A 27615-nucleotide genomic window follows, 5' to 3' on the forward strand; every position below is an offset into this window, starting at 1 on the left:
AATTCATCATGGTAAACAGCACAGTCGTCCTGGATTGTTAGCTATTAGTGTATTCCCTTTACCACCTTCATCTTTGGTGATTAGATACAGTATTCAACCCTTTAGCCAAGACATACTAGGATTATGTCCTGCTTAGATTGTCGGAGGACCAAATTGTAAGTACTCAGTCAAATTTGTCCTATGCTGTCTGGAGGTAAGACAGGGAAAACTTGCAGTACTTTGAAATCTGCTTTCTCTTGTAGCATTGTGAATCAGAAACTGTGAACGTTTGTTAACAGATCCTCATGTTTTCTAATCGAAAACTTAGACTGTTTAATCTGTCTACTATTCAAGGCTAGTGGCTCACTGTGTAAGAGGTTGTTTGAATGGCACTATAGTGTCTGCAGAGCTGCTTCTTATGCAGCTAACCCATTCACAGTTGGCTACCTATTGTGTTATGGGGTCAATTTTCAGATTGTCTTGCTAAGTGCAAAGCCTTCTAACGAATTTTCAAAGAGAAAGTGTGTGCATACTTTCCCTTTGCAAATTGCGATGGTTATTTATTTATTTATTTATTTATTTATTTATTTAAGGCTTTTATATACCGACTTTCTTGATACAGATCAAATCAACTCGGTTTACATCGAACAAAGCAGAACTATAACCAACCATATAACAAGTGACAATTTGAAGGAGCATGAAAGTTACATTCTAACAAGGTTGCCTTAACTGGGAGAAGGAAAAAAAGAGGGGGAGAACGAAGATAGATTACTATATACAATAAATAAAGTACTATTTACAATGGAGAATGGGAGGGAGGCATGATAATTCTAAATCAGGTTGTTGGGCTATTGGCAGGGAAGGCTCGGCAGAATAGCCATGTCTTCAGTTTCTTTTTAAAAGTTAGAAGACAGGTTTCCTGTCTGAGGTCCGGGGGTATGGCGTTCCAGATGGAGGTCCAGCGGTAGAGAATGTCCTGTCTCTAATGTTAGCGTGTTGTACAAATTTGATTGGGGGAACATGTAAGGATCCCTTGTATGCATCTCTTAAGGGTCTGGTCGTCGAGTGTAGTTTGAGAGGGTGTAAAAGATCTACAGGAGTCTGATGGTGAATATTTTTGGTTACAAGATATCTTTGGAATTTTGTACCTGCTTCTCCCCTCTTTGGTGCACACACTCTACAACAGCCCTGCCTCCTGTTTGTACATACATACCTCATGCAGGGAAGAGAAGGTAGGGCTGCCATAAGGAGATCAGATGCCTAAGTGAGGAAGAGGAGGTGCTGTGGGGACAGCTTTCACAGCTCTATTGCTGATTTCTGTGGTGGTGTCCTCTACCTGCTCCTGTTTCTGGGTCACTACCACCCCTCTACTCTTAGCTCATAAAAACTTTGCTCTGTTGAGCATGTGCAGGAGTTCCCATGCACATGTTATCTTGTAAGGCCCTTTTTTTTTTTTTTAGTCTGAGCTTCTGCTTGTATAGGTACTCTTTTCAATCTCTCTCTCTTTGTACTTTATAGTCTTTTTCTTTAGCGATATTCATACTTATCTGGATAAGTCAGACCTGCCATAGAGCATATTTAACTTAGATATAACTTAATCAGCTAAATAGAGTCAAATATGAGGATATTCAGCAATATAGTTGTGCTGCTGAATATCCCAAGCAAGGTAGACGGATAAGTTTCATCTGGCTAACATACAGGCCGATACAGAAAAATGCGCGGGAGAGCCGGCTAGTGCACAGGCCACTCTCCTAGGCGTGCGATTCAGGAAGGTGGCCTATGCAAATTAGGGCCTACGGTAAAAGGAGGCTCTAGGGACACTAGCGCGTCCCTGGCGCCTCCTTTTTGACAGGAGTGGCGGCTGTCAGCGGGTTTGACAGCTGATGCTCAATTTTTACAGCATTGGTTCTTGAACCCGCTGAAAGCTTCGGGTTCAGAAAACGGACACCGGCATAATTGAGCGTCGTCTTCCGACCCGCGGGAAGATTTTTAATTCTTTTTTTTTTAATTTTTACTTTTTTTTTTTACTTTTGGGGCCTCCGACTTAATATCGCTATGATATTAAGTTGGAGGGTGTACAGAAAAGCAGTTTTTTCTGCTTTTCTGTACACTTCCCCAGCGCCGGCAGAAATTAATGCCAGCCTTTGGGCAGGTGTTAATTTCTGAAAGTAAAATGTGCGGCTTCACTGCACATTTTTCTTTCTGGATCGCTCGGGAATAAATAATAGGGCCATTAACATGCATTTGCATGTTGCGGGCACTATTAGTTTCGGGGGGGTTGGCTGCGCATTTTCGATGCACTATTACCCCTTACTGTATAAGGGGTAAAGCTAGCGTGTTGAAAACGTGCGGCCAAACCCGGGCTAACCAATAAAGTACCTGCTAGCACTGCAGCTAGTGCAACATGCTGCTGTACATATATTGGGTAAAGCTAGTTGAAGAGATCATATAACACCAATACTTGTAGGATTATATTGACTTTCCATTGTATTTGAGTTGAAATGTTTTTCAGATATTCATAATGTGCAATTTATCTTTTTTTTTTTCCCCCCTGGGAGAGAGTAGTCACACTATTCTTTATTGAACTATAAATGTACAGTTAGGTAAAAACTACATTTTTTTTTACATTACCTGGTTTATTAAATTTAAATCTTGATATTGATTCACATTTTTGCTCCTCTGAAATGGAAGAGGTTGAAATGAACAGCCGTTACATGTCTGTCACAGCTTTTCCAATTATTTAATGGCTATTCAGCAATAAAAGAAAATGTGGTTGTGCAGCATTTCATTTCAGTTTTTGCATGGCATCTTACAGTAACAGTGAATAATAGCATAAACCTGAACAGGGTAGGTACTAATACAGTTATCAGAGCTCTACACTACAGTAATTTATGAAGAGCATTAGCAATAAATGAAAAAAAGATCCTAGTACTATTGGAAATGCTAGTAAAAAGTACTGAAAAAATAAATATGATAATACAGGCTTATTAATTTTATTAAACTTAGTGGAAAAATGTTGTAAACTAAGGGAAGTCTTGCCTCACAAATCCCCTACATTTTTTTGAAGGGGTTAATAAACATGTGGACAAAGGTGAACCTGTAGATGTGGTGTATTTGGATTTTCAGAAGGTGTTTGACAAAGCCCCTCATGAGAGGCTTCTAAGAAAACTAGAAAGTCATGGGATGGGAGGCGATGTCCTTTTATGGATTGCAAGCTGGTTAAAAGGAAACAGAGTAGGATTAAATGGTCAATTTTCTCAGTGGAAATCAGTAAACAGTGAAGTGCCTCAGGGATCTGTACTTGGACCGGTGCTTTTCAATATATTTATAAATGATCTGGAAAGGGGTACGACAAATGAGGTGATCAGATTTGCGGATGACACAAAATTATGCAGAGTAGTTAAATCTCAAGCGAATTGTGATGAATTGGCCTGAGTGTTAGGAATTATTAGGAAGGGAATTGCAAGTAAAAGGTTGATGTCATAATGCCTCTGTATCACTCCATAGTGAGACCACAACTTGAATACTGTGTGCAGTTCTGGTCACTGCATCTCAAAAAGGATATAGCTGCAGTGGAGAAAGTGCAGAGAAGGGCAACCAAAATAAGGATCATAGAACAGTTGCCCTGTGAAGAAAGGCTAAAGAGGTTAGGGCTGTTCAGTTGGGAGAAGAGACGGCTGAGGGGAGGGGGTATGATAGAAGTTTATAAAATCATGAAAGGATTTGAATAAGTTAATATAAATCAGTTATTTACTCTCTCAGATAATGGAAGGACCAGGGGGCACTCCATGAACTTGGCAAGCAGCTCGTTTAAAACAAATTGAAGAAAATTGTTTTCACTCAGCGGATAGTTAAGCTCTAGAATTTATTGCCAGAGGTTGTGGTTTTTAACTAGGTTTAAAAAAGGTTGAATAAGTTCCTAGAGGAAAAATCCATAAACTGGTATTACAGTCATTAATAGTAGCTTGTGATTTATCAAATGTTTGGGTACTTGTCAGGTACTTGTGACTTGGATTGGCCACTGTTGGAAACAGGATACTGAAGGCATAGAGATACATTTTGGGGGTTCGTCTTCCTCTTTACTTATCTCAGTTACTCCAGATGTACCAGAGAACAAGTTTGATCCCTGGATTTTCTTGTAGCAGCGGTTCTTCTATTGGGTGACTTGACGAGGGAATAGATGTAATGGAAAAACAGTGCTCTGCACATTTATTTTCAGTCTGATTTATTTACTGTTTTTTGTGGCACAGTATAGTAACAAAATAAATGACACCAGAAAAAGATAATTTAGGCTATTTGTTCTACCCTGTTAAGTCAGCTTTTGTTGTCTTGATTGGTTCTGTACTATTTTGGATAGACAGACATATACGTTTTCATACCTTATCTAACACCCAGCCCTCTCTTATGTCTTACCGCCAAGTTTTGTTGTTAATCTAACCAACTACTAAAACTAACAAGGCTGTTGTGCAAAATCTAGTAAGGCTGTTGACTGAACATCTGGCTGCCTAAGTCACCTTGACATGCTGGGTGGTGCCCAGCCACTACAAAACTCCTGACATCGATCCAGTTGCTTTCTGGGGAGCTGAAGATAGCTGGCTTGTGGTGATAGCTCTTATTTCATTTATATGCCCTTAGTTTTATTTTTAACACCTTGCTGGACGATTCTAAGCCAGCATTAACCTGCCAGGATGACCCAATTAGTTTCTGGATATTTATAGCCTGCTAATTGCAACCAGGTTACCCTGTAGTTTACAGAGCTACAAGTTTAACTGCTCTGGACGATGTTACTGGAAGCAGTGGAATATGAGAATTTTAAATAAATAAAATAAGGTTATGCGTTCTTCATCTGCTCTTTAATTTCTTCTTATCACCTCGCCTCTTGTTGCTGTCAAAGGCATGAAGGGCAGGTTGCTTGCAGTACTGCAACCTCCCAACCTTGTTCCTACCACTTTTCTTTATGCCTGACCCAAGTATTTTGTATTTTTCACAATACTGGTTTCCACCACTTCTACTGATAGGTTATTTCAGGCATCCACTATCCTTGGCAGTAGGTGCTTATATCCCTAGGTTTTTATTTATTTGTTTTTATATGAAGGGATGTTCTAATAAGGGTTAAACTGCTGCTTTAAGAGTACTTTGAAGGGAATTCTCCCCTTCCTATATGACTTGTATTTGTAAACCAGTAACAATACCAACTGGGTTCTAAACTCCTAAGTAATTAAGATTGGAGAAAAATTCTTCTGTTTTCCAAATAAGTAGTTTACATCTGTAATTAAGTATGCCTCGAATTGTTGAGATGAGATGTTGGGGGAAAAAACCAAAAGTTGCCTAACCTGGCATTCTTGTACTTGGTCGGGCAGATGGTTAAAAGAGCTCATCAAAACTCATTTTCTCTCAGAGCACCATACCAGTCTAATCTTAAATGAGAACAGGTTACAAGGCTTTCTCTAAAAATCCTGTTTTTAACCTTGTTATATAGAATTATATTTATAGAAAATCTAGTTAGTAGTACTAGCTGACTTAGTTGATGGCTGTTTTATATATGAATTGCCCTTTAACTATTGAAATTTTATATCTTGTAGGCCGTGTACGAACAAAACTTTCCACAGCTTCTGCGGGCATTGCAACTGCTAAGACTGATTCCAGAGGACGAAGTAGAACAAAAGTGGTGTCTCAATCTCAGCGTATGTATATTAAGGATGTTGCTTATTCTTCAAAAGAATGGAGAGGGGGGGATAGTTTTAGTTAAAATGTTTGATAATACGTAGAATTGTTGATCAGTGATTATGGTCAAGGCTAATTACAAAACAGAGGCCACATACTGAGTTGCTGTTCTGTATCTTAGGTTCATCATCACCAGACAAAACTGAAGGTATTTTTGGCTTACTTTATGGTCACTGGTCTTTGCATGTTTTATAAATACTTTTGAGTGGGTGTCGTCTTACTTTTGGGCAAAATATTAGGGCTGGATCATTCATACCTATCCCACTTGCCTAGTATATAGTGAAAGGAATATACCGAGATATATATATATATATATATTACTCCTGGGGGAATTCTGCGCAAAAAAAATTTTAAATTCTGCAACAAAAAATTGAAAATTCTGCCCACACATTTTCTAAATTCTGCAAAATTCTGAACATGTATTTTTCAAAATAACACTATTTTTTTGCAAATTATTCTGCATTTCAGTGCATTGAGTGTCCTGGCAACTTGGCTCATCTGCCAGCAGTGTCAATTGCTGCTGCTGGCAGATGAGCCAAGCTGGCAGGGACTGCTGCTGTTGTTGCTAACCTCTCCACCTGAGTATCCATGCTCTCACTGTCTCTTTTACATGATATCAGACATATGCTTTCTCTCACATGCTGTCTGTCACACACATGTTCTGTCTCCCCACATACAACTCTCTCTCACACACACACACACAGACTCCCAGGTAGACACCTACCCACTGGCTCACAACAAACACAAGGGTTCAAACATACACTCTCAGGGCCAGGGCCTCTTCTTTAGCCCTGAGAGTATATGTTGGCCCCTGTCACATGGTAGGGGCTGAAGGCCACGGCGCCATTTTGCTTAGTGGAAACCGAGGCCCCGGGAGCGGCAGATCGCTCCTGGGCCCTTCGCTGGACCACAAGGGGGGGTGTTGGGAGGGTGGCACAGTGAGGTGGGGGCTGGCAGAATTTTGAAAGGGCACTTTTTGCCCTTTCAAACTTTTGCTGCCTGCCACGGCACCCCCCTAAATCGCTGCGCCCTAGGCACAGGCCTAGCTCGCCTAGTGGTTTCTCCGGCCCTGCGTGCACCACCTGACATCGCTGACCCCGGATTGGCTGCTGTCTGTTCGCTGCATGCTTCTGGGGTTTTTTTTATCCTTTTCCCGGCACGGGAGGAAAATCGCGAGGGCAGCAAGAGAGGAAATCTGCGGGAACTGCGATGAGGGAAGAAATCTGCAAGGTGAGGGAGGAAATCTGTGCGAATGAGGAATTTGTGCAAATTCTGCATTCCGCAGTAGCGCAGAATTCCCCCAGGAGTAATATATATATATATGTATGTACTATATTAAAACTTTACAAATTTGCAAATTAGTACCCATCATTGGTCACATCTGGACAAGGGGACCTATATGGTCTATAAAATTCATCTGTAACGATATCTTTGGATGAATTTTGCCAAGGAAGATCTGCCTTTTGGATCAAGGTGTGCTGAATGCACTTAGATAGTAGTCCAGCCATTATTATGTTTCCTCAGCTATTTCCTGCACCTGCTGAAGCAGTCTGAAAGAAATCTATAAGATGAGTTCACAAGTCCTGTGGTATGTCTAGTTTCCTATTATCCCTTCCAACTCAGTTTGGTTGTTTTGTGCTTTCTGTATGCTGATTCAGATCACCCAAAAGAGAAAAAAAAATTAGAGGTTTCCAATATTGAAACTGAAGTAAAAATGATCCATCTCTATTCGAGCCAGTGTGGTCAAATGCCACTATCCATTTACAGCATAGCACTCTTCATCTGCTGGTGGTCTGCTTGAAAGAAGCCTTCTACACTGAATTTTTTGGTTCATATCTTCACTGAGTGGCCCTCTGCTTGGAGTTTGTTTAGGTCTGTGGGTTGTGAGGTGGTGGTGATTCTCATAAAAATGTAATATTTATATTGATATAAAAAGGCATTATCTGACTTTTCTACATTTATTTTGTCAGTGTTAATGTACCTTAAAAACCTGTATAAGCAGGGCTTCACATTGTAACAGCTTTACATTTTTATTTTTCCATATTTCTTCCTGATTTAGTAGAATCCAGTTTGACCCACTACAGCCACTTTAACATGAAGAGGGGTAGGCAGGAGGAAGAGGGTAATACTAATGTAGCAGAGGACCATTTTGTAACACGGATTTTTTCTCCTCTTCTGAGCTGAGTTCAGTTCCTGGCTCATGTCTTCCGTTCCTCATGCCAGCTGGGGATGCTGCGGAGGCCGCATTCACAGTGCCTGTGGGATATGAGGAAGTCTGTTACACAAAAGTAATGCCTAGTGATTGGACTTTAAGGTCACAATAGCCAGCCTCCGGAGGGAGCTGTGGTTTGTGGCTCCTGGCTGAGGACACTTGTTGCTACCCCGTTTAGCTTAGCTGATTTTGAGTCAGGTCAGATGACATGCTGCTTTTACTATATATTATTTACCTTTAGGCTCATATCCTTAAACCCTTCCTTTCATAGTTAGGCATGCAGCAGCATGAGCCCATGTGCAAGTTTTCATATAGGTCTTTATCCTACTTAATGAAGTTATGCATTCCAAATAGTCATTATGTTCAAGTGTTAAATAGGCTAAAGGCCGACTCGAAAGCTGTACATGAGAGTACATGCCCAACTATGAAACTTTAATGTTCAAGCAGCATTATTCACAAAATGGGTATAACCTGTGTGACGTGGGTTTGTAACCTAATGAGTTGGAAAGGGTGAACTTTCTTTATTTACTGATCTTATATGCACAGTTAACATATTTTCAGGCACAGTCCTAATAGAAACTTTTCTGTCCAACATTCTTAATGCCACTGGGAAATTGAAGTAAATACATATGGCATGTAGGAATTTTATGAGACCCACTTCTTGAAGTCTTCTTAAGATCTATCTGTCTGTCTTCTCATGAAGCCATGTTAAGTTTTGAGCAAAGTTTTTGTTCAGAAATGAGGAAAAAAAGAAAATGGCAGAGTTTAGAGTAATTGCAAAAGTGCTTTAAGTTTTGTGGAAAATTGTAAACTTTATGTGAAAGTTTGGCAACAGACATGGCATAAATATTCCAGTGAAGCAGAAAAAGCCCTTGGTTTTTTTTTTTTGGGGGGGGGGGGGGGTGTGAGGGGAGGAACACAGGAGGGTTAAGAACATAAGTTGCCGCCATACTGGGTCAAATCAAGGGTCCATCAAGCCCAGTATCCTGTTTCCAACAGTGGCCAATCCAGGCCATAAGAACTTGGCAAGTACCCAAAAACTAAGTCTATTCCATGTTACTGTTGCTAGTAATAGCAGTGGCTATTTTCTAAGTCAGCTTAATTAATAGCAGATAATGGACTTCTCCTCCAAGAACTTATCCAATCCTTTTTTAAACACAGCTAGACTGACTGCACTGACTGCACATCCTCTGGCAACAAATTCCAGAGTTTAATTGTGCGTTGAGTGAAAAAGAACTTTCTCCGGTTAGTTTTAAATGTGCCACATGCTAACTTCATGGAGTGCCCCCTAGTCTTTCTACTATCCGAAAGAGTAAATAACCGATTCACATCTACCCGTTCTAGACCTCTCATGATTTTAAACACCTCTATCATATCCCCCCTCACCTCTTTAGTCTTTCCTCATAGGGGAGCTGTTCTATTCCCCTTACCATTTTGGTCGCCCTTCTCTGTACCTTCTCCATTGCAACTATATCTTTTTTGAGATGCAGCGACCAGAATTGTACAGAGTATTCAAGGTGCAGTCTCAACATGGCAGAGGCATTATGACATTTTCCATTTTATTCACCATTCCCTTTCTAATAATTCCCAAAATTCTGTTTGCTTTTTTTACTGCTGCAGCACACTAAACCACATGACGCCTAGATTTCTTTCTTGGATAGTAGCAACTAATATGGAACCTAACATTGTGTAACTATAGCATGGGTTATTTTTCTCTATAATGCATCACCTTGCACTTATCCACATTAAATTTCATCTGCCATTTTGATGCCCAATTTTCCAGTCTCACAAGGTCTTCCTGCAATTTATCACAATCTGCTTGTGATTTAACTACTCTGAACAATTTTGTATCATCTGAAAATTTGAAATCTCCCATTATTACCGCACTACCAATTTGGTTAGCTTCCCTAATTTCTCTTAGCATTTCACTGTCAGTCTCACCATCTTGACCAGGTGGACGGTAATATACTCCTATCACTATATTGTCCCCCCGACACACAAGGGATTTCTACCCATAAAGATTCAGTTGTGCATTTAGTCTCATGCAGGATGTTTATCCTGTTGGACTGTATGCCATCCCCGACATAAAGCGCTACACTGCCTCCCGGGTGCTCCTCTCTGTCATTGCAATATAATTTGTACCCCGGTATAGCACTGTCCAGTTGGTTATCCTCCTTCCACCATGCTCTGGGATGCCAATTAAGTCTATGTCATCATTCACTGCTATACATTCTAATTCTCCCATCCTACTTCTTAGACTTCTGGCATTAGCATACAAACATTTCAAAGTTTGGTTTTTGTTTGTATTTTCATTCTGCTTTTAATTAATGGGGATAAGTTAGAATTTTTTTTAGCTCAGGTGAGTTTTTAGTTACAGGCACTTGGACTACTTTTCTTATTATTGGAACCTCACTGTCTTGATGCCCTAATTCTAATGCATTATTGTATCCTTTGAAGATACCTCTCTCCGAACCATGCGCTGCTGAGCGACTGTCGCCTTTCCCCTTTGTTCTAGTTTAAATGCTGCTCTATCTCCTTTTTAAAGGTTAGCGCCAGCAGTCTGGTTCCACCCTGGTTAAGATGGAGCCCATCCCTTCGGAAGAGACTCCCCCTTCCCCAAAAGGTTCCCCAGTTCCTAACAAAACCGAATCCCTCTTCCTTACACCATCGTCTCATCCACGCATTGAGACTCCGGAGCTCTGCCTGCCTCTGGGGACCTGCGCGTGGAAGAGGGAGCATTTCAGAGAATGCTACCCTGGAGGTTCTGGATTTAAGCTTTCTACCTAAGAGGTTTTTCTGTTTGACTTATTTTGCTGCTTTAAAAAAAAAAAAAAAGTATGTAAAGTTTGCCACTGCATTGGTTCTTATGACATCCCCTTGAAGTCTGTTCTAAGTGTCTACCACCCTCTCAGTGTTCTTTTTGAGCTTAAGAACATGTCATACTGGGTCAGACCAAGGGTCCATCAAGCCCAGCATCCTGTTTCCAACAGTGGCCAATCCAGGTCATAAAAACCTGGCAAGTACCCAAAAACTGTCTATTCCATGTTACCGTTGCTTCCTTTTCTTTAGCTTCATATGAAGAGCCCTAAGAATTTCTATACTAGGTCAGACTGAGGTTCCATTAAGCCCATTATCCTGTTTCCAACAATGGCCAATCCAGGTCATAAGAACCTGCAAGATTCCCAAATAATAAATAGATCCCATGGTGCTATCGCACAGTGATAGGTAGTGGCTATTACCTAAGTCTACTTGGTTAATAATTTATGGAATTCTCCTCCAGAAACCTCTCCAAACCTTTTTTTTTTAAACCCAGCTGCGCTATCTGCCATAATCACATTTTCCATCAATGAATTCCAGAGCTTGATTGTGCGTTGAGTGAAAAAGAATTTTTGGCAATTTGTGTTGAATGAGCTACTTTCTAAATTCATGGAGTTTCCTCTAGTCTTTGTATTTTTTGAAAGAGTAAATAACTGATTTACATTTACCTGTTCTATTCCACTCATGCTTTTATAGACCTCTACTATATCCCCCAGCAGCCATTTCTTCTCTAGGCTAAACAGCCCTAACCTCTTTAGCTGTTCCATCCCCTTTATCATTTTGGTCTTCCTTCTCTGTACCTTTTCTAATTCAACTATATATTTTTTGAGATGCGTTGACCAGAAGGTGCAGACAGTACTCCAGGTGCGGTCTCACCATGGAGCAAAACAAAGGCATTATGACATTCTCTGTTTGTTTTATTCTCCATTCCTTTCCTAATAATTCCTGTTTTTTTTTTGACCACCGCCACACACTGAGCCAAGGATTTCACCCAGACACTTTTCCTGGATGGGAAATCCTAATATGCAACCTAACATCATGTAACTACAGCATGGGTTAGTTTTCCCCATGTGCATCACTTTGCACTTGTCCATATTAAATTTCATCTGCCATTTAGATACTCAGTCTCTCACCATTTAGATACTCATTCTCTCAAGCTTGCAAGATGGTCCTGCCATTTTTCACAATCTGCTTGTGACTTAACAACTTGAAATAGGGGGATCCAAGATGGCTGCGCTGGTGAGACACACTTGATGTAGATCCCCCGGGTCCTACCTGATTTTTGGGCATGCCTCACTCTGGCAGGAAACAGATGGCCAGAGAATGCAAATCTTTGTCAGTTACTCTTACCACTGCTCCGATAAATGCTTTTCTGTGGCGAGGACTGGAGATTCCATGAGTTGGTTTGCTGAGGAGCATTCAGGAGGAAGTTGTACCCAACGCACCCCTTGAACACCAAACATCTCTATCCCAGGAAGAAAGGGTAGCCCTAGCAAACCCGGTCAAGGCAAGATCCCGGGGCTTGTCTCGGGAGATGGCGCCGCTGGAAGAAGATAGCAATGCTGAAACACGAGTGCTTGGTATGAAACCCACTACAGAACCCCCTAATACCTTGGGCTCTGTTGGGGATAATGTTGGAGAAGAAGCTTAGCGGTAGCACGGAGAGACAGCTTCTGACACTTTTGATTTTCAACCGGCCGAGTTGGTGAGACCTGGACAAATTACCCTTGATACAATCTGGGATGTGATACAATTCCTTAACACTAATATTTCCAAGCAGTTAAAGCCTTTTGCTAATCTCCTACTGTTTTGGATGACCGCATGAGAAATACAGAAATTCAGGGACAAAATTCAAGTTGGAGCTATTGGAAAATCAAGCTCTTGCAAAAAAATATTCGACTTATTAATTTCCCTAAAGATCCTTTAGTTTCACCCAGAGACATGTGGAAGAGATATTTATAGATATTCTCAAAATACCTGACCAGGCTCTTCCTCCTGTATCTAAGATTTATTATTTTTCACCCTTTAAAAAGGGTAATGAAGAACAATGTGGTGGTCAGATAATTCTCCTATCATTGAATCTCAATTGGATGTCACAAACATTCTTGAAACTACACAGAGGGGTAGATTTTAAAAAATTGCGCGATCGCGTACTTTTGTTCGCGCACCAGGCGCGAACAAAAGTAAGCTGGATTTTATAAGATACGCACGTAGCCGCGCGTATCTTATAAAATCCGGGGTCGGCGCGCACAAGGGGGTGCACGTTTGTGCAACCTGCGCGCGCCGAGCCCAGCGCGCGCTGCCTGTTCCCTCCGAGGCCGCTCCGATTTCGGAGTGGCCTCGGAGGGAACTTTACTTCGCCCTCCCCCCACCTTCCCCTCCCTTCCCCTACTTAACCCACCCCCCCGGCCCTATCTAAAAAACCCCCCTTACCTTTGTTGGCAGATTTGCGCCTGCTAAAAGCAGATATAAATCTGCGCGCGCCAGTGGGCTGCTGGCGCGCCGTCACTCAACCCGGGGGCTGGTCCGGAGGCCTCGACCACGCCCCCGGGCCGGCCCCACGCCCCCGGGCCCGTCCCCGAAACGCCGGGGTCCGCCCCCTCCCCGCCCCTTTTACAAAGCCCCGGGACTTACGCGCGTCCTGGGGCTCTGCGTGCGCCAGTGGCCTATGCAAAATAGGCGCGCCGGTGCGCAGGGCTTTTAAAATCCGCCCCAGAGGGAATTGGTTACCCCAGCTACACTCATTGTCACTCTTCTTTTAGAATCTGATAAAGAGTGGATAATTAAAAGATTCTTTCGTTATCGGTCAGAAAGTTTCCTGGGGATGAATGTGCGTGTCTTTGCTGACCTGGCAAGAGAGACTTAGAGAAAGAGGAAACAGTTTCTTATATTAAAACCTAGGGTGATAGAAATGGGACTGCTTTTTTCCTTTAAATATCAAAATGCCTGATATACTTTCTTTTTGCCCTCTCAGCTTTCTTCTTTCTTAAGTGAAAGATTTCCTCCTGTAGTTAGTTCTTCTCCTATTGTTTGAACTTATAATAAGCCCTTGGACTCCGTTCATAATGAGTGATCCTCGTTTTCACCAGCTTGTTTCCTGTTATGTTATTTGTTAGTTTTTCTTGAGGTTGTGGGATTGGATCCCTATATTGAGGACTTAATATATAAGTGGCTTTCTATTTATTTCCTTAGATTTTCTTTTTTATGTAAATGTTTTCTTTAGCCATTATGATTGCTATTCAAGTGAGAAACTTCTTGAATTGTATTGGAAATGTTATAAATAAAAATTAAAAACTTGAAATAATTTTGTGTCAACTGCAAATTTGATTACCTCAGTTGTTCCCCTTTCCAGATCATTTATAAATACATTAAAAAAGAACCAGCCCCAGTAAAGATTCCTGAGGCACACCACTGTTTTCCCTTCTCCACTAAGAAAACTGACCATTTAGTCCTACTCTCTGTTTCCTATCTTTTAATCAGTTTGCTGTCCATAATAGGACATTGCCTCCTATCCCATGACTTTTTAATTTTCTCTGGTATCTGTCATGGGGCACTTTGTCAAACGTCTGAAAACCCAAATACACTATATCCACTGGCTCACCATTATCCACATGTTTATTAACGCTTTAAAAAAAAAAAAAAAAGTAACAAATTGGTGAGGCAAGATTTCCCTTATGTAAATCCATACTGGCTGTATCCCATTAAACCATTTGTTTCTATATGTTCTGTAGTTTTGTTCTTTAGAATAGTTTCCATGATTTTTCCTGGCTCAGAAGTCAGACTCACTGGTCTGTAGTATCCTGGATCACCCCGGAGCTCTTTTTAAAGATCGGGATTACATTGACCACCCTCCAGTCTTCAGATAAAATGGACAATTTTAATGATAGGTTACAGATTACTAGTAACAGATCTGTAATTTCATTTTTTAGTTCTTTCAGAACTCTGGGGTGTATACCATCTTTTCCGCATGATTTGCTACTCTTTAGTTTGTAGTCTGCCTTATTACCTCTTTAACGTCACCATGATTTGTTTCAGTTCTTCTGCATTATCACTTTTGAATATAGTTTCCGGCACAGGTATCTCCCCAACATCCTTTTCAGTAAACACCTAAGCAAAGAATTCATTGTCTTTCTGAGATCTCTTTATGTTCCCTAAGTGCCTCTTTAACCCCTCAATCATCTAACGGTCCAACTGACTCCCTCACATGCTTCCTGAGCTTTGCCTGTATAGTCAGCTTCTTTTCACATTCTTTTTTAGCCCACCTTATCAATATTTTACATCTAACTTGGCAATGCTTATGCTTTTTCCTATTTTCTTCAGGTTTTCATTCTATGGAAAATGCTTCCTTCTGGTACCTTATTGAAGCCTGCAAGAGATTTGAATATTTGTATCATTTAATTATTAAAATATGTATTGTCCGCTTATAACATAACAGTGCTAAGCGGAGTACAAAGAATCATGATACAGTCATAAAATACAAAATTTATAATAATCATATCTCCCTTTTTCCTTCTTTCTTCTACAGAGTACAGCTTTACTTTCTTAAGCCTTTCATGGGATAATGTTTCCAAATGGGTTAGTTTTGCTCATATCATGACAGGGTTAAACCTCACTAGTAAGCCAGGGCATGTTGAGAATGATATTGTTCTCAAATTTACTATTGGTGTATCTTTTATGGCTTATAGTGCATCACATTTTGTTGGCCCTCCTTTGAATTGCTTCCACCTCATTAATGACCTTTTGTAGGTATGGTATCAAGAATTTGATACTATACTCAAGGTAGAGTCTCACCAGAAACATGTATATGGGTAATGTTACTTACCACTTCCTCTTTTTCTGCACTCAAATATACTAATAGCTGTTAGTTTTCCCAACTATTTATGAAACTGGGTTTCTTGAAGTCTACCCTCCCCCCCCCCCCCCCGGGTCTATCTCCTATTTGTCACATGAAGTGCATGCTAATGTTGGTTTCCCTTTATCTGAGTATTATCAGAATGAAATCAGTCTCTTATTTTACTTATGTATTTGTCAAATTGCATTGTCTTGAAAAATTCAAAATCAAGACTACTTGATCGTTTCAGCTAGACTTTATTAAAGTTGTAGAGAAACAAAACTGTTTGACCGAGGAAGCCAGATGAAGATAGATGCTTTTGCTTCAACTAAGTCCCAGAGAGAAACTGAGTCTCCCGAGGTCACATAGAGAATCGTGGCAGAGAAGGCAGTTGAACTTGAGGTCCCCTAGGACTTTGCACAATTCATTGCCCGTAGCTTTAACCAGTAGACTACATCTACACTCATTAAATCTTAAAATTAGCATTACATGGAAATTCAGCAAAAGGCATGCTAAACCTCAACAAGTTTTTGAATTTGGAATATTGATCACCATGTTACCCTCTGCTTTACACACATTGTTAATTGTAAACCGGGTTGATGTGATTCTTGTCATGAAATTCGGTATAACAAAAATTATAAATAAATAAAATAAATAAATAAGTTGGCATGAGACATTTTAGAATAATGCATCTTTTGCTCAGGAAAATGTGATTTCCTGAAAAGGAGAACACTCTATAAAGAAATATTCAAGGTACAATATGCTCAATAACCTCTGCTAAGTTAAATTTGTCCATTAGTCTCCTCAGCCTGATTCTTTTGAGAGAGAACAATCTGGAGTCCATAAGCGCACAATACAACATTGATGAAGAAAGAAAATTAAAGCAAAAATGTGAAGAGACAAATTAATAGGGGAAAAAATGCCAAATTGCTCAAAAATTATGGAAAACGAGAACATTGCAAACATTTTTTCTCCATTCTCATATTTGGTGGCCTTCTCTTAATAAACTCATATGCCATAAAAGGTGAATTTTAAAAGCCCAATATGTCGGGCCGGTGTGTGCCGAGCAGATTTTAAAAGCCACCAGGATATGTACGTACATGCCTCTGCATGCACAAATAAATAGTTTCCAAGAAGGAGCGGGGTGTGTGCATGGTATAGTTGGGGCATGGGCATTCTGAGATTTTAACCTGAAATTTGCACGTGTAAATACTTACACACACTGGCACGTGCTGGGGGTCCCCTGCCATGTAACTTTACTTCTGCTATGGATAATGTGTAAGTGATAAAACAAAAAAATTTAGGTAGATCAACAGGGTTTTTAAAGGTCAAGCCTAACGGGGAAAGGAAGGCTATTAAATTAGGAGGGTTTGAAAGACCTATCCCTTAACTGGACAAACTGGGAACAAACTGGTTTTTAGTGGCAATGACATCGGCGTGCTTCCCTTTTAAAATCACTCCACTTATACAGTAGAAGCGAGATTTGCATGCACAGGCATGCGCCTACTTAAAATTGAGTGCACATGTATGCTCGGCCAGGCTATTTTATAACATGTACATGTTATAAAATAGCCATATCCCTGGGCGCGAGCCAACGAACGTGCGCACGTGTGTTGTGTGCTGCTTTGAAAGTTATTGTCTAAGTGTTTTAACTTATGAACATTTTTGGAGAGTTTATTTGCCTTTGGTCAATTATCTAGCAACTGTTTCCCTGTGGTTATTAAAAATACAGCTTTTATTTCAAGTGAATTAGTGCTCTGTAATTTGGTATTGTGCATTTGTAGTTGGCCAGAAAATTGAAGAATTTAAACTTTTTTTTGTGCAGCTTTTTCATCTGCTTTTTAATTGTACTTCTGTTTTTGAAGCCTGTTAATCCACTTGGAAAGCTTGTTAGCGTTTATCCTTCCTGTGCCGCTTTCTTTTTTTTCTTGTATTTTTATTTTTTTGTGGATGTGTGTAGTGCGCACTTGTTGGTTTGTTTTTCTGTGAACTGACAAAAGCTTTTTTTATTTCCATTTGCCATTCATTTTTAATCTCCTCTGCTCCCTCCCTCTTCGTGGATTATAAACCTTTACCCTAATCCTGCTTTTTACACTTGTTCAGGATCACAGTCCGCTACCCCCATTGCTGGTAAGACTCTCTAAACTTTGTGTACCTCTGTTGTTTCATTATCTTATTTGCACAGACCTTACTTAGCTCACATGAGGTCCTCCTTTACAATCAGAACCATTTGAAATCTGTTCATTTCAGCAACCCATCCTATAGTAGTTGCATGGTGCAATGTTTATTTCTGTGTTTGGGTCTTAGGACATGTAGTTGTTTAGGGTTGTGTGTCCTCATGTATACCAGTTTGTGCTGCATGTTAATGGGTAGCATATGTGTGTTTTTCTTATTTACTGCTAGGTCCTTGCTCAGTGCCAGCAGCTTTTTCAGCAGTAAAAATGTTTAGTCATTGTGCTGCATGGAAAATGGTTAGGAATTGTGCATTATAGTTATCTATATTGTTTTAATAATAGTCAGCATGGGGAATGGAAATTTGATATAGCATAACATTTTTTTAAACTGATTAGTTATTTTGGATTGGCACAATACTTGCTTTCTTTTTCATTCATATTATATAGGATTTTTATTTTATCTTCAATAGACAGCATCCAGGATAATATGTTTATAAGGAAATTTGGTTTTGTTCCAATGATATGCTTTGCGTTTTCTATCGTGGAGCAGTGGAAGGGGAAAAATCTTTTGACTTTTTTTGGCAGTAGATTGTATGATACTTTTTAACTGGTGCAAAATGTTAAGTCCTGTTGCATCTGAAACCTCTGCAGTGTGTTCCTTATCAAGAAGCCTATGAAACCAATCTTTGTGCTGCTCCAGCAGAAAGTGTAGCATAATCTATTTTCTAAGGTTCCCTTTTTTTTGGGGGTGGGGGGAAGAGGAGGGAGGTGTAGTGTATGAGAGAAGAAAGAGGGGAATAATTTCTGTGAATATTCTGATCACATGTTTGGAAGTAAGATTAGTGAGAGCAAGATGCTAAAGATATAAATTGGCAAAGCATGTTCAAATATTGCTAATAGTGTGAAGTACAACAGAAATATTTTAATTTTTTCACCTTTAGAGCATTTAAATGTTAAGCATGAAGGTAACTAACAGTTGTAAGCACTTCACAGTATAGTTTAAATGTATTTTTATACATAGATCTTAAATATTTGCTTCATGCTGGTTACTGAAGTAGTTTCTAGAATTAAATCTGCACTGTTCTCAGACCAAAGATCTCCATTCCTGCCATGCCAAAGAGGTGCCTACAATCCAGAGAGCCATATCATAGCAATGTGGCATCTCAGGATGTGGGTGACTATTATTGATATGCTCTCAACTCATGAGAGACATAAATAACCACCATCATACCATAATGCTGAAATTATTTTGTTTGCACATGAGCATAAATAACAGTGAGTCTGAAAAAAAAGAGCAGGTATGCTACTTACTAATTTGGGCACAGGAGTCAGAACCATTTCACTATTGTCTTTCAGTGAATCACTAAATTTGGTCATAAGCATTCTTTCTGGTAGTTTGTGCCGAAGAGCAGCTTGATCTTTTCTAGACACTTCTCGGGGGAGAAAATGCTATGTCGGAGTAAACTTTGGAGGAGCTTCTATCTTGAGAATAATCAGCTTTCTATTTGAAAGTCATAAAGGAAGAAGCAGCATTTCTAGGTCGTCATTTGGGTTATTGGTGTACTGGCATATCCCTTTTGAGATGGTCGAAGAACTTTTTATACAGTATATTGAGTTTAATTTGAAAAGCAATAAGAGCAGCCTGAAATTACTGTTTATGTGTAATGTGAATCTATATTTGAGAACAGGTATATAGATCATTCAATTTCACTTTACTTGAATTAGGTCGTTGAAATCATTACCACCACCAATCTACCGTAATTTCTTCACCAACTTTGTTTTCTTGTATTTTTGAAGTAGGGCATTTCTTTGTTCTTAAACCAATAGACATGATGTTATGTTTTGATATTTTTTTTTTTTCCCAACATGTAAATGTTTAGCTGGTAGTCGTTCAGGATCTCCTGGAAGAGTTTTGACCACCACCACACTCTCCACCATGGGCACTGGAGTACAGAGAGTTTTGGCCAATCCTCCAACAGCGCAAAAAAGGAGCAAGATCCCCCGAAGCCAGGGGTGCAGCAGAGAGGCTAGTCCTTCCCGGCTCTCCGTAGGTAAGAGGTGTGCTGTAGGGTAATACAGGATTCTGTTTTAATTTGTGCTTCCATGCCACTTCCAAGTTGGAGAAACCAATAGGTTTATAAGACACCTCTGTGAAATATTTATAGAAGAGGGAGGATGGTGAAGAGCAGGAAACTTAAACTAGACTTTCAACAGTCTTGAAACTATCCACTGAAACACTATTCTAAAACTGTAAACGAGCATGAAACTGATGTCTGCATAAAAGTCATGTAGTGCTGTCGCTTATAGCAGCAAATGTAAAGTACTGCCAATAAATCAATATGCCTGTTAAATGTACTACTCCTTTACCTGATCTCATCCTCCCGTCAAAGGCTTTCTCCAGTTCTGAATTTTTATTTTCTCCATAGCATGTTTCTCTAAACTTCCTTTATATTTTTCAGTCTGCAGTAATTTGTCAGTTTTACTTTAAAAGCATTATTTAAAAACATAAAGGGAGAATGCTAGCATTTTTTCCCTCCATAAGCACTGAAGCTGCAGACTCTCTTGAAATATTTAGGGAGAGATGTGGAATGCCGTTAGTGCAGTGCTACTTACTTTCGCTTTCAGTAACCTTGCTATTTTCACTGATAGTAGCCTTTCAGCAGTGACTTGTCTACAGCATATAATTAAAAATGAATTCAGCTTGAGTTGGCATCAAAGAGCACAAATTACTTGTGTGGCTTAATATTCAAAGCAAACTTAGGCACTTAATTCCAATTTGAAAAATAGTGTAAGTTAAGTAAATATTTGCCGGTTAATATGCAGTATTAAAGAATTACCCCTACACTGTATAGTGGTTATATTAGCTAATTATGGTTCAGTAAGGTTCAAATGTTATGACACAAGATGCTAGCATGTGTTGTGTAATATGACTTGGAGAGAAACTGTTTCTAATCTCCCTTGTGTTTTTCTGATTTATATCTTTACAAAAATACACTTTCATTAAAATTACTACTTTTCTTGTGTCTCTCCCTCCTCCTTTCTACTTCTGTTTATCTGTACCCTGAATCATACTAGCGCGAGGCAGCCGTATTCCTCGACCTAGTGTGAGTCAGGGGTGCAGCCGAGAGGCCAGCCGTGAAAGTAGCAGGGACACTAGCCCTGTCCGCTCCTTTCCACCCTTGGGTAAGTACATGGAGCCCCTTGCTTGCATGGCTACCTCTTTCCCTTCACTACCTCCACCTCATCTTTTCTCATACAGCTTATGGAAGGTGGCTGTTTAACTCCTTAGCTTTTTACTTAATTTGCAATTTAATTAAGCAAGCCTGTACAGTTAAGAAAGTGATCATCATACTTATGTAAAAGCCTTATCCTTAAAGCTGGAAAAACAATGTACTTAAAAGGAAAAAATCTTTAGTTCAAGCTTAATCTTTTTCAAAGTAATTATAGGAGAAATGGAAGTGAATGGATAAATACAAGCCCAGTTCTTGAACCCATCGTCAAATACTAATACAACAAAAAAGTCAAGAATGTATTAGCACACATTCTGTCTCAGGAAAACAGATGATAAACTGATTTTGTGTGTTTGGGTGTTGATCATTTTTATTCACATTTTATATAGTATCGTTATTGTGTAGAGTACTGTACAACATATATTGTATGTTTGAAAGATCCCCAACTTAAAAGGGCTTGCTACTGAAGGGCCTGATTGGCTAAGCCTTTTTCCTATTAATGTGTAAAACACCTTAATGAATCAGGTCCTAAGTTATGATAAATAGCTCTGCAAAATATTTGATTTTTTTTCCCTTGGCAAAGTTATACAAAAATTATATAAGAGTAAGATTTATAGGTCTGAAATTTCCAAGAGAAAAAAGGTTATATATATATCATCAGAATTTGAAAAATAATTGTCTAATATTCCAGACAATATGAGAAATACTTGTCTCCGAGGACAAGCAGGATGGTAGTCCTCACACATGGGTAACATCATTGGATGGAGCCCCAGTCCAGAACTTTGAACTCAAAGATTCTATAACTTTCAAACATGCCCTACTGAGCATGTGCAGTTGTAGTTATCACCCTGCCCCCTAGGCAAAGTCCCTCAGTCTCTTTTTTTTTTTTTTTCCCGCAGAGTCATGTGATTGCGGGAGCCATGTGTGTCACGGTATTCAGCTTTGCTCTCCCCTCACAGTTTTTGTACGTGATTTTTTTCTAGAGCTGCAGCTATTTTTCTTCCCCTTACCTTACGTAGTTTTATTTTCTTTTTTCCCTCTTCTTTCCATCGTCTGCTAGCCGCATGGCGGGCCTTAGTCGCTGTGCAGCCTGGCAGAGTCTAATACTTTCTCACAGGACAAGCAGCATGGTAGTCCTCACATATGGGTGACATCACAGGATGGAGCCCAATCACAGAACACTTTTGTCAGTTTCTAGAACTTTGACTGGTATCTACTGGGCATGCCCAGCATGGCACTAAACCTGCAGCCAGCAGGGGTCCCCCTTCAGTCTTCTTTTTTCCGCGCAGCAGTAGCTACATGGGTTAAGGAGCTCCACAGAGATTCCTAACAGGAATTTTCCTCACGGAATTACTAAAAACTTTCATACCCTAGAGGGGTCCCTCCTTTGAATTTTTGACTCTGCGGTACTCCGGTAAGTTTTTTACCCGTTTTCGGTCGATTCCCGTCGAGTTTGGCCCTCTTGGCTTACTGGCTGTCGACCGTACCGCGGCTCACGTTTTTCAAATGCCATGGCGTCGCGGTTCCGTCGGTGCCCGGACCGTACTCGCACCATGTCCATAACAGACCCTCATAAAGTCTGTGTAACGTGTCTCCGGTGTGAGCAAGATGTCTTGACCTGCACCAAATGTGCCTTAATGACACCAAAAGGTCGCAAGGCCAGAATGGAGAAAATGGAACTTCTCTTCCGATCTCAAACCCCGACGCCGTCTATTGTATCGATGTCGTCTGAACCGGCACTGTCCACTTCGCGCCAGTATCAGCCACCGGCCGGTGACCACTCGATGTCAACTTCTCGGCCTTCGACTACCTCTACCCCCCTCAGGACCGAGGGGATCGTAGAGAGAAACAGCATCGACACCGGAAGTCTTGGACCATCGAGGAAGGAAAATCATCGACCTTGCCATCGTCCGAGCCGCCATCGAAAAAACCCGTCCAGAAAAGGCATCAACCCTTTCTGCAACCGGGTCACCGGGGCAATCCTCACCTGGACGGGTATTGGGAGCCATGACTCCACCTTTTAACGGTGGTCCCTCCGGCTATGCCTCTGCCTCCTTCTTCCCTTCCAGAGCCAGGGCTGCTTGCTCCAGGTCTCCGTGAAGAACTGGACCGGATGGTCCAGGAGGCCATCGATAAGGCGATGCACAGACTCCAAGTTCCACCGGCGCCGAAATTGGTGCCGGCCGCAGAACCGATCATCGATCCCATTCCGGCAGCATTGGCACCACTGCTCTTGAAGATGGACGCGCTTATAGCCGCTTTTCCACCGATGGATCCTGGGTCACCAATGGCTCCAGTGCCTTCCCCGCTTACCCTGTCATCGGGTGGAGAAACACCGTTCCGCATTCCTCCATCGGGAGTTTTGCCGACGCGTCCATTGGCACCAACAATGCATCCATCGATACCCTCGATGCCTGCACCGGTGCCCTCGATACCTTCATCAGTGCCTTCAGTTCTTCCCTCGATGCCTTCAGAGCCTAGACCAGGACCTTCAGGAATTCCATCGTCCCGTCCTTCTCAGGTTCCTAGGGGGACAGGTGCTGATCCCTATGTTACCTGGACTGATGATTCATCTCCAGACACCGATGACTTGCCATCGCCACCTTCTCCTACTGAAAGCAGAAAGCGTTCTCCTCCAGAGGATCTATCCTTCATAAATTTTGTGAAGGAAATGTCTGAATTGGTTTCCTTCCAATTGCAGACTGAACAAGATGACAGGCATCAAATGATGGAGCTGTTACAATTCCTGGATGCTCCGAAGGAAATAACTTCCATCCCTATTCACCAGGTTCTTTTGGATCTCCTCAAAAAGAACTGGGAACACCCTAGTTCTGTGCTCCAGTCAACAGAAAAGCTGATACCACTTATTTGGTCCAGTCAGCCCCAGGATTCCAAAAACCTCAGCTGGATCACCAATCTGTGGTTGTAGAATCTGCCCAAAAGAGGGCAAAAAGATCAAAACCCCACTCTTCCTTTCCCCCAGGTAAGGAACAGAAATTCCTGGATGCCATTGGCCAGCATGTCTTCCAGGGATCAGTGCTCATCTCTCGGATCACCTCTTACCAGCTGTATATGACCCAGTACAACAGGGTCTTATTCAAGCAGATACAGCACTTTGCAGAGTCCCTGCCTCAGCAATTCCAGGAACAGCTTCAAACCTTGGAACACAAGGGGTTTGAGGCAGGGAAGCATGAAATAAGATCCTCTTATGATATCTTCGACACTGCTTCCAGGGTATCTGCAACTGCTATTTCAGCAAGAAGATGGGCCTGGCTTAAGTCTTTAGACTTGCGCCCTGAAGTACAAGACAGATTATCTGATCTGCCCTGCATAGGAGACAATCTGTTTGGCGAACAGATTCAACGGACAGTGGCGGAACTCAAGGAGCATCATGAGACCCTTCGCCAGCTCTCTGATGCCCGCTGAGTATTCCTTCAAACAGCCATTCAGGAAGGATACTAAAAAGTCATTCGTCCGTCCAAAGAAGTCCTATCCACCACCGTGTCCTGAGCACATGCTAAAGGGATTTCTCTGGTGGAACTGTTTACTGCATTGCAAAATCTTCATTCTGGCTAAGTATTTTCTGCTTATTTTTACTTATTTTTGCTTATTGATCTGAAGTTGTGTAGAAAGCTTGTGTAGAAAGCTTCTGTGATTATTTCCTGCCTGTGTTTTAACTTCTTTATAGTCTGTTTCATTTTGTGTAGAAAGCTTGTGTAGAAAGCTTCTGTGATAATTTCCTGTCTGCAAAGCTATCAGCTTTTAAACTGGTAAAATCTCTCTAGTTTGGGGTTAGCTGGCACAAACTAAAAAACTGGGGCATAAAGACTGTTTTTTTAAAAAAGAATTGACCAAAACGCAGAGACAACAGTCCAGTAGTGCCCTGCTTTACCCAGCTTGTCCCAGGCTAAACTGTTTGACTCCCTCCCACCCTACCCCTCTACCCACCCACCCCTGGGGCTTGTTTCTAATAAAGACTGCCTAGATTACCATTGGCAGCAAGATAAATTAGTACATTGGTTACAGTCAAGGAAATAAAGTCACAAATTACCAAGATGAGGACTATCCAATGTAACTGCTGTGGAGCCTTTATTCTGAGGGAAAGCATCTGGAAACTTAGAGCTTGCCCAATTTGTGCACAACTCTCTTCCTTGAAAATGGAGCTGACTGTGATTAAAGATCAATTAGCTTCAATTAAAAGAATTACACCCACATTGCATTACTCAGAAAATAATTCCCCAATACCACAAACAAACCAGGAGTCAAGAAAAGGAGATCCATTAGGCTCAGGTAGGACCCACAGTCACCCATTCTTGACAGAAGAGCAGCCAAGAGGTATACCGCCCCACTCAAACAGGTCATTAGGAAATTCTTTAAAAACCAGGAATACAGTTGGCTCTGGTAGAATTAGACCTGTGATGAGGAGACACACAATGTACCAAATGCAAAAAGAACAACAAGCCTTCTCTAAAATAAAAACTGAAGAAGTTCTTGAGAAAAGCATTGCAGTATTACCAGAAAAGAGAGAGAAAACACAATGCATGCAGTATTTCAAGATCCATAAGCAAAAGAAAAATCTAATTGAGATGGATAACTCTGTCAACAGTGGCACTACCGCAAAAAGAAATAGTGAAGTGAATAACAAATCTCAACAAATATCTCACAAGGAGTCCAGGAAATGCAATAACCGTAAAGAGAGTACCTGGAAGGCTATGACCACAAATGCTCATAGTTTGGGAAATAAAATCCCAGATCTGCAGGCCCTAATGGCTGATGCAGAATTGGACATTGTTGCTATCACAGAAACATGGTTCACAGAATCTCATGAATGGGATACAACAATACCAGGCTACAACTTGTTAAGGAAGGACAGAGAGGATAGAAAAGGGGGCGGTGTGGCTCTTTATGTCAGAAACAACATCCAAGCAACTGAGCTACAAGGAAGTTGGGGTATTGAAGAAGCTCTATGGGTCGACCTAAAAAAAGATGACGGAGCGTCCATTTATATTGGAGTGGTTTACAGGCCTCCAAACCAAAAGGAAGAGCTGGACAGAGATCTGGTTGAAGACATCCATAAGATAGGTAAGAAGGGAGAAGTGGTGATCGTGGGTGACTTTAATATGCCAGATGTAGACTGGAAAATCCCATCTGCAGAAACTAAAAATAGTAGAGCGATAGTGGATGCCATGCAAGTATCTTTGTTCAAACAAATGGTGTTGGAACCCACGAGAGAAGGAGCTATACTCGACTTAGTGCTCACTAATGCAGATAATGTCTCAGATGTCCAGGTGGGCGCCCACCTCAGCAGCAGTGATCATCAAACGGTATGGTTTAATATCACTAAAAGAATAGGGAAAAGAACCACAAAGACCCGAGTTTTACAGTTCAAAAACACAGACTTTGAGGAAATGGGGAACTACCTGGAGGAAGAACTTAAAGGATGGGAGAACGAGAGAGATGTGGATCAGCAGTGGACCAATCTAAAAGGAGCAATCACCAAGGCAACTGCTCTATATGTTAGAAATGTAAAGAAAAGCAAAAGAAAACTGAAACCTATCTGGTTCTCAAAGGAGGTGGCTGACAAAATTAAAGCTAAAAGAACAGCATTCAAGAAATATAAAGGATCCCAAAGGGAGGAGCACAAAGAAGAATATTTGTATCAACTGAGGGAGACAAAGAAATTAATCAAGTTGGCAAAGAGTCAAGCAGAAGAGAGGATTGCCAAGGAGATAAAAAATGGTGACAAAACATTTTTCAGATACATCAGCAAAAAGAGAAAGGTCCAAAGTGGTATAGTGAAATTGAAAGGTGGTAATGATCAATGTGTGGAGAGAGACGAAGAAATGGCAGAAATATTAAACGAATACTTCAGCTCTGTATTCACTAAAGAAGACCCTGGAGAAGGACCATCTCTAAACAACAAGAAACTGGAGGGAAGGGGAATAGATGAAAATCCTTTTACAGTAGAAAATGTGTGGGAAGAACTAAAGAACCTGAAAGTGGACAAAGCCATGGGGCCTGATGGGATTCATCCAAGGATATTGAGGGAGCTCAGAGATGTTCTGGCGGGTCCGCTGTGTGACCTGTTCAATAGATCCCTAGAAACGGGAGTGGTGCCGAGTGATTGGAGAAGAGCGGTGGTGGTCCCGCTTCACAAGAGTGGGAACAGGGAAGAGGCAGGCAACTACAGACCGGTTAGCCTCACTTCGGTGGTGGGAAAAGTAATGGAGTCACTGCTGAAAGAGAGAATAGTGAACTATCTACAGTCTGGAGAATTGATGGACCAGAGGCAGCATGGATTCACCAGGGGAAGATCCTGTCAGACAAATTTGATTGACTTTTTTGACTGGGTAACCAAGGAATTGGATCAAGGAAGAGCACTAGATGTCATCTACTTGGATTTCAGCAAAGCTTTTGATACGGTTCCGCACAGGAGACTGGTGAATAAAACGAGAAGCTTGGGAGTGAGTGCCGAGGTGGTGACCTGGATTGCAAATTGGTTGACAGACAGAAGACAATGTGTGATGGTAAATGGAGCCTTCTCTGAAGAGAGAGCGGTTTTAAGTGGTGTACCGCAAGGATCGGTGTTGGGACCGGTCCTGTTCAATATCTTTGTGAGCGACATTGCAGACGGGATAGAAGGTAAGG

The 27615-nt window shown here is 41.1% G+C and overlaps 1 protein-coding gene across 20 annotated transcripts in view; it reads left to right on the forward strand.

Moving 5' to 3' along the window:
- Positions 1-27615, forward strand: part of CLASP2 (cytoplasmic linker associated protein 2) — a 963528-nt gene that overhangs the window by 599200 nt on the left and 336713 nt on the right. For 10 of the 20 annotated variants that reach the window (XM_029589622.1, XM_029589627.1, XM_029589623.1 and 7 more), the window contains 4 exons: positions 5562-5663; positions 5825-5851; positions 19618-19788; positions 20813-20920. In XM_029589622.1, coding sequence (XP_029445482.1) covers positions 5562-5663; positions 5825-5851; positions 19618-19788; positions 20813-20920 — 408 coding nt within the window. The remainder of the gene's footprint in view (positions 1-5561; positions 5664-5824; positions 5852-19617; positions 19789-20812; positions 20921-27615) is intronic. The other 10 variants (XM_029589625.1, XM_029589638.1, XM_029589639.1 and 7 more) reach the window with 2 other exon arrangements.

The sequence above is a fragment of the Rhinatrema bivittatum genome, chromosome 2 (assembly GCF_901001135.1).
Source record: "Rhinatrema bivittatum chromosome 2, aRhiBiv1.1, whole genome shotgun sequence".
NCBI classification, from domain to species: domain Eukaryota; kingdom Metazoa; phylum Chordata; class Amphibia; order Gymnophiona; family Rhinatrematidae; genus Rhinatrema; species Rhinatrema bivittatum.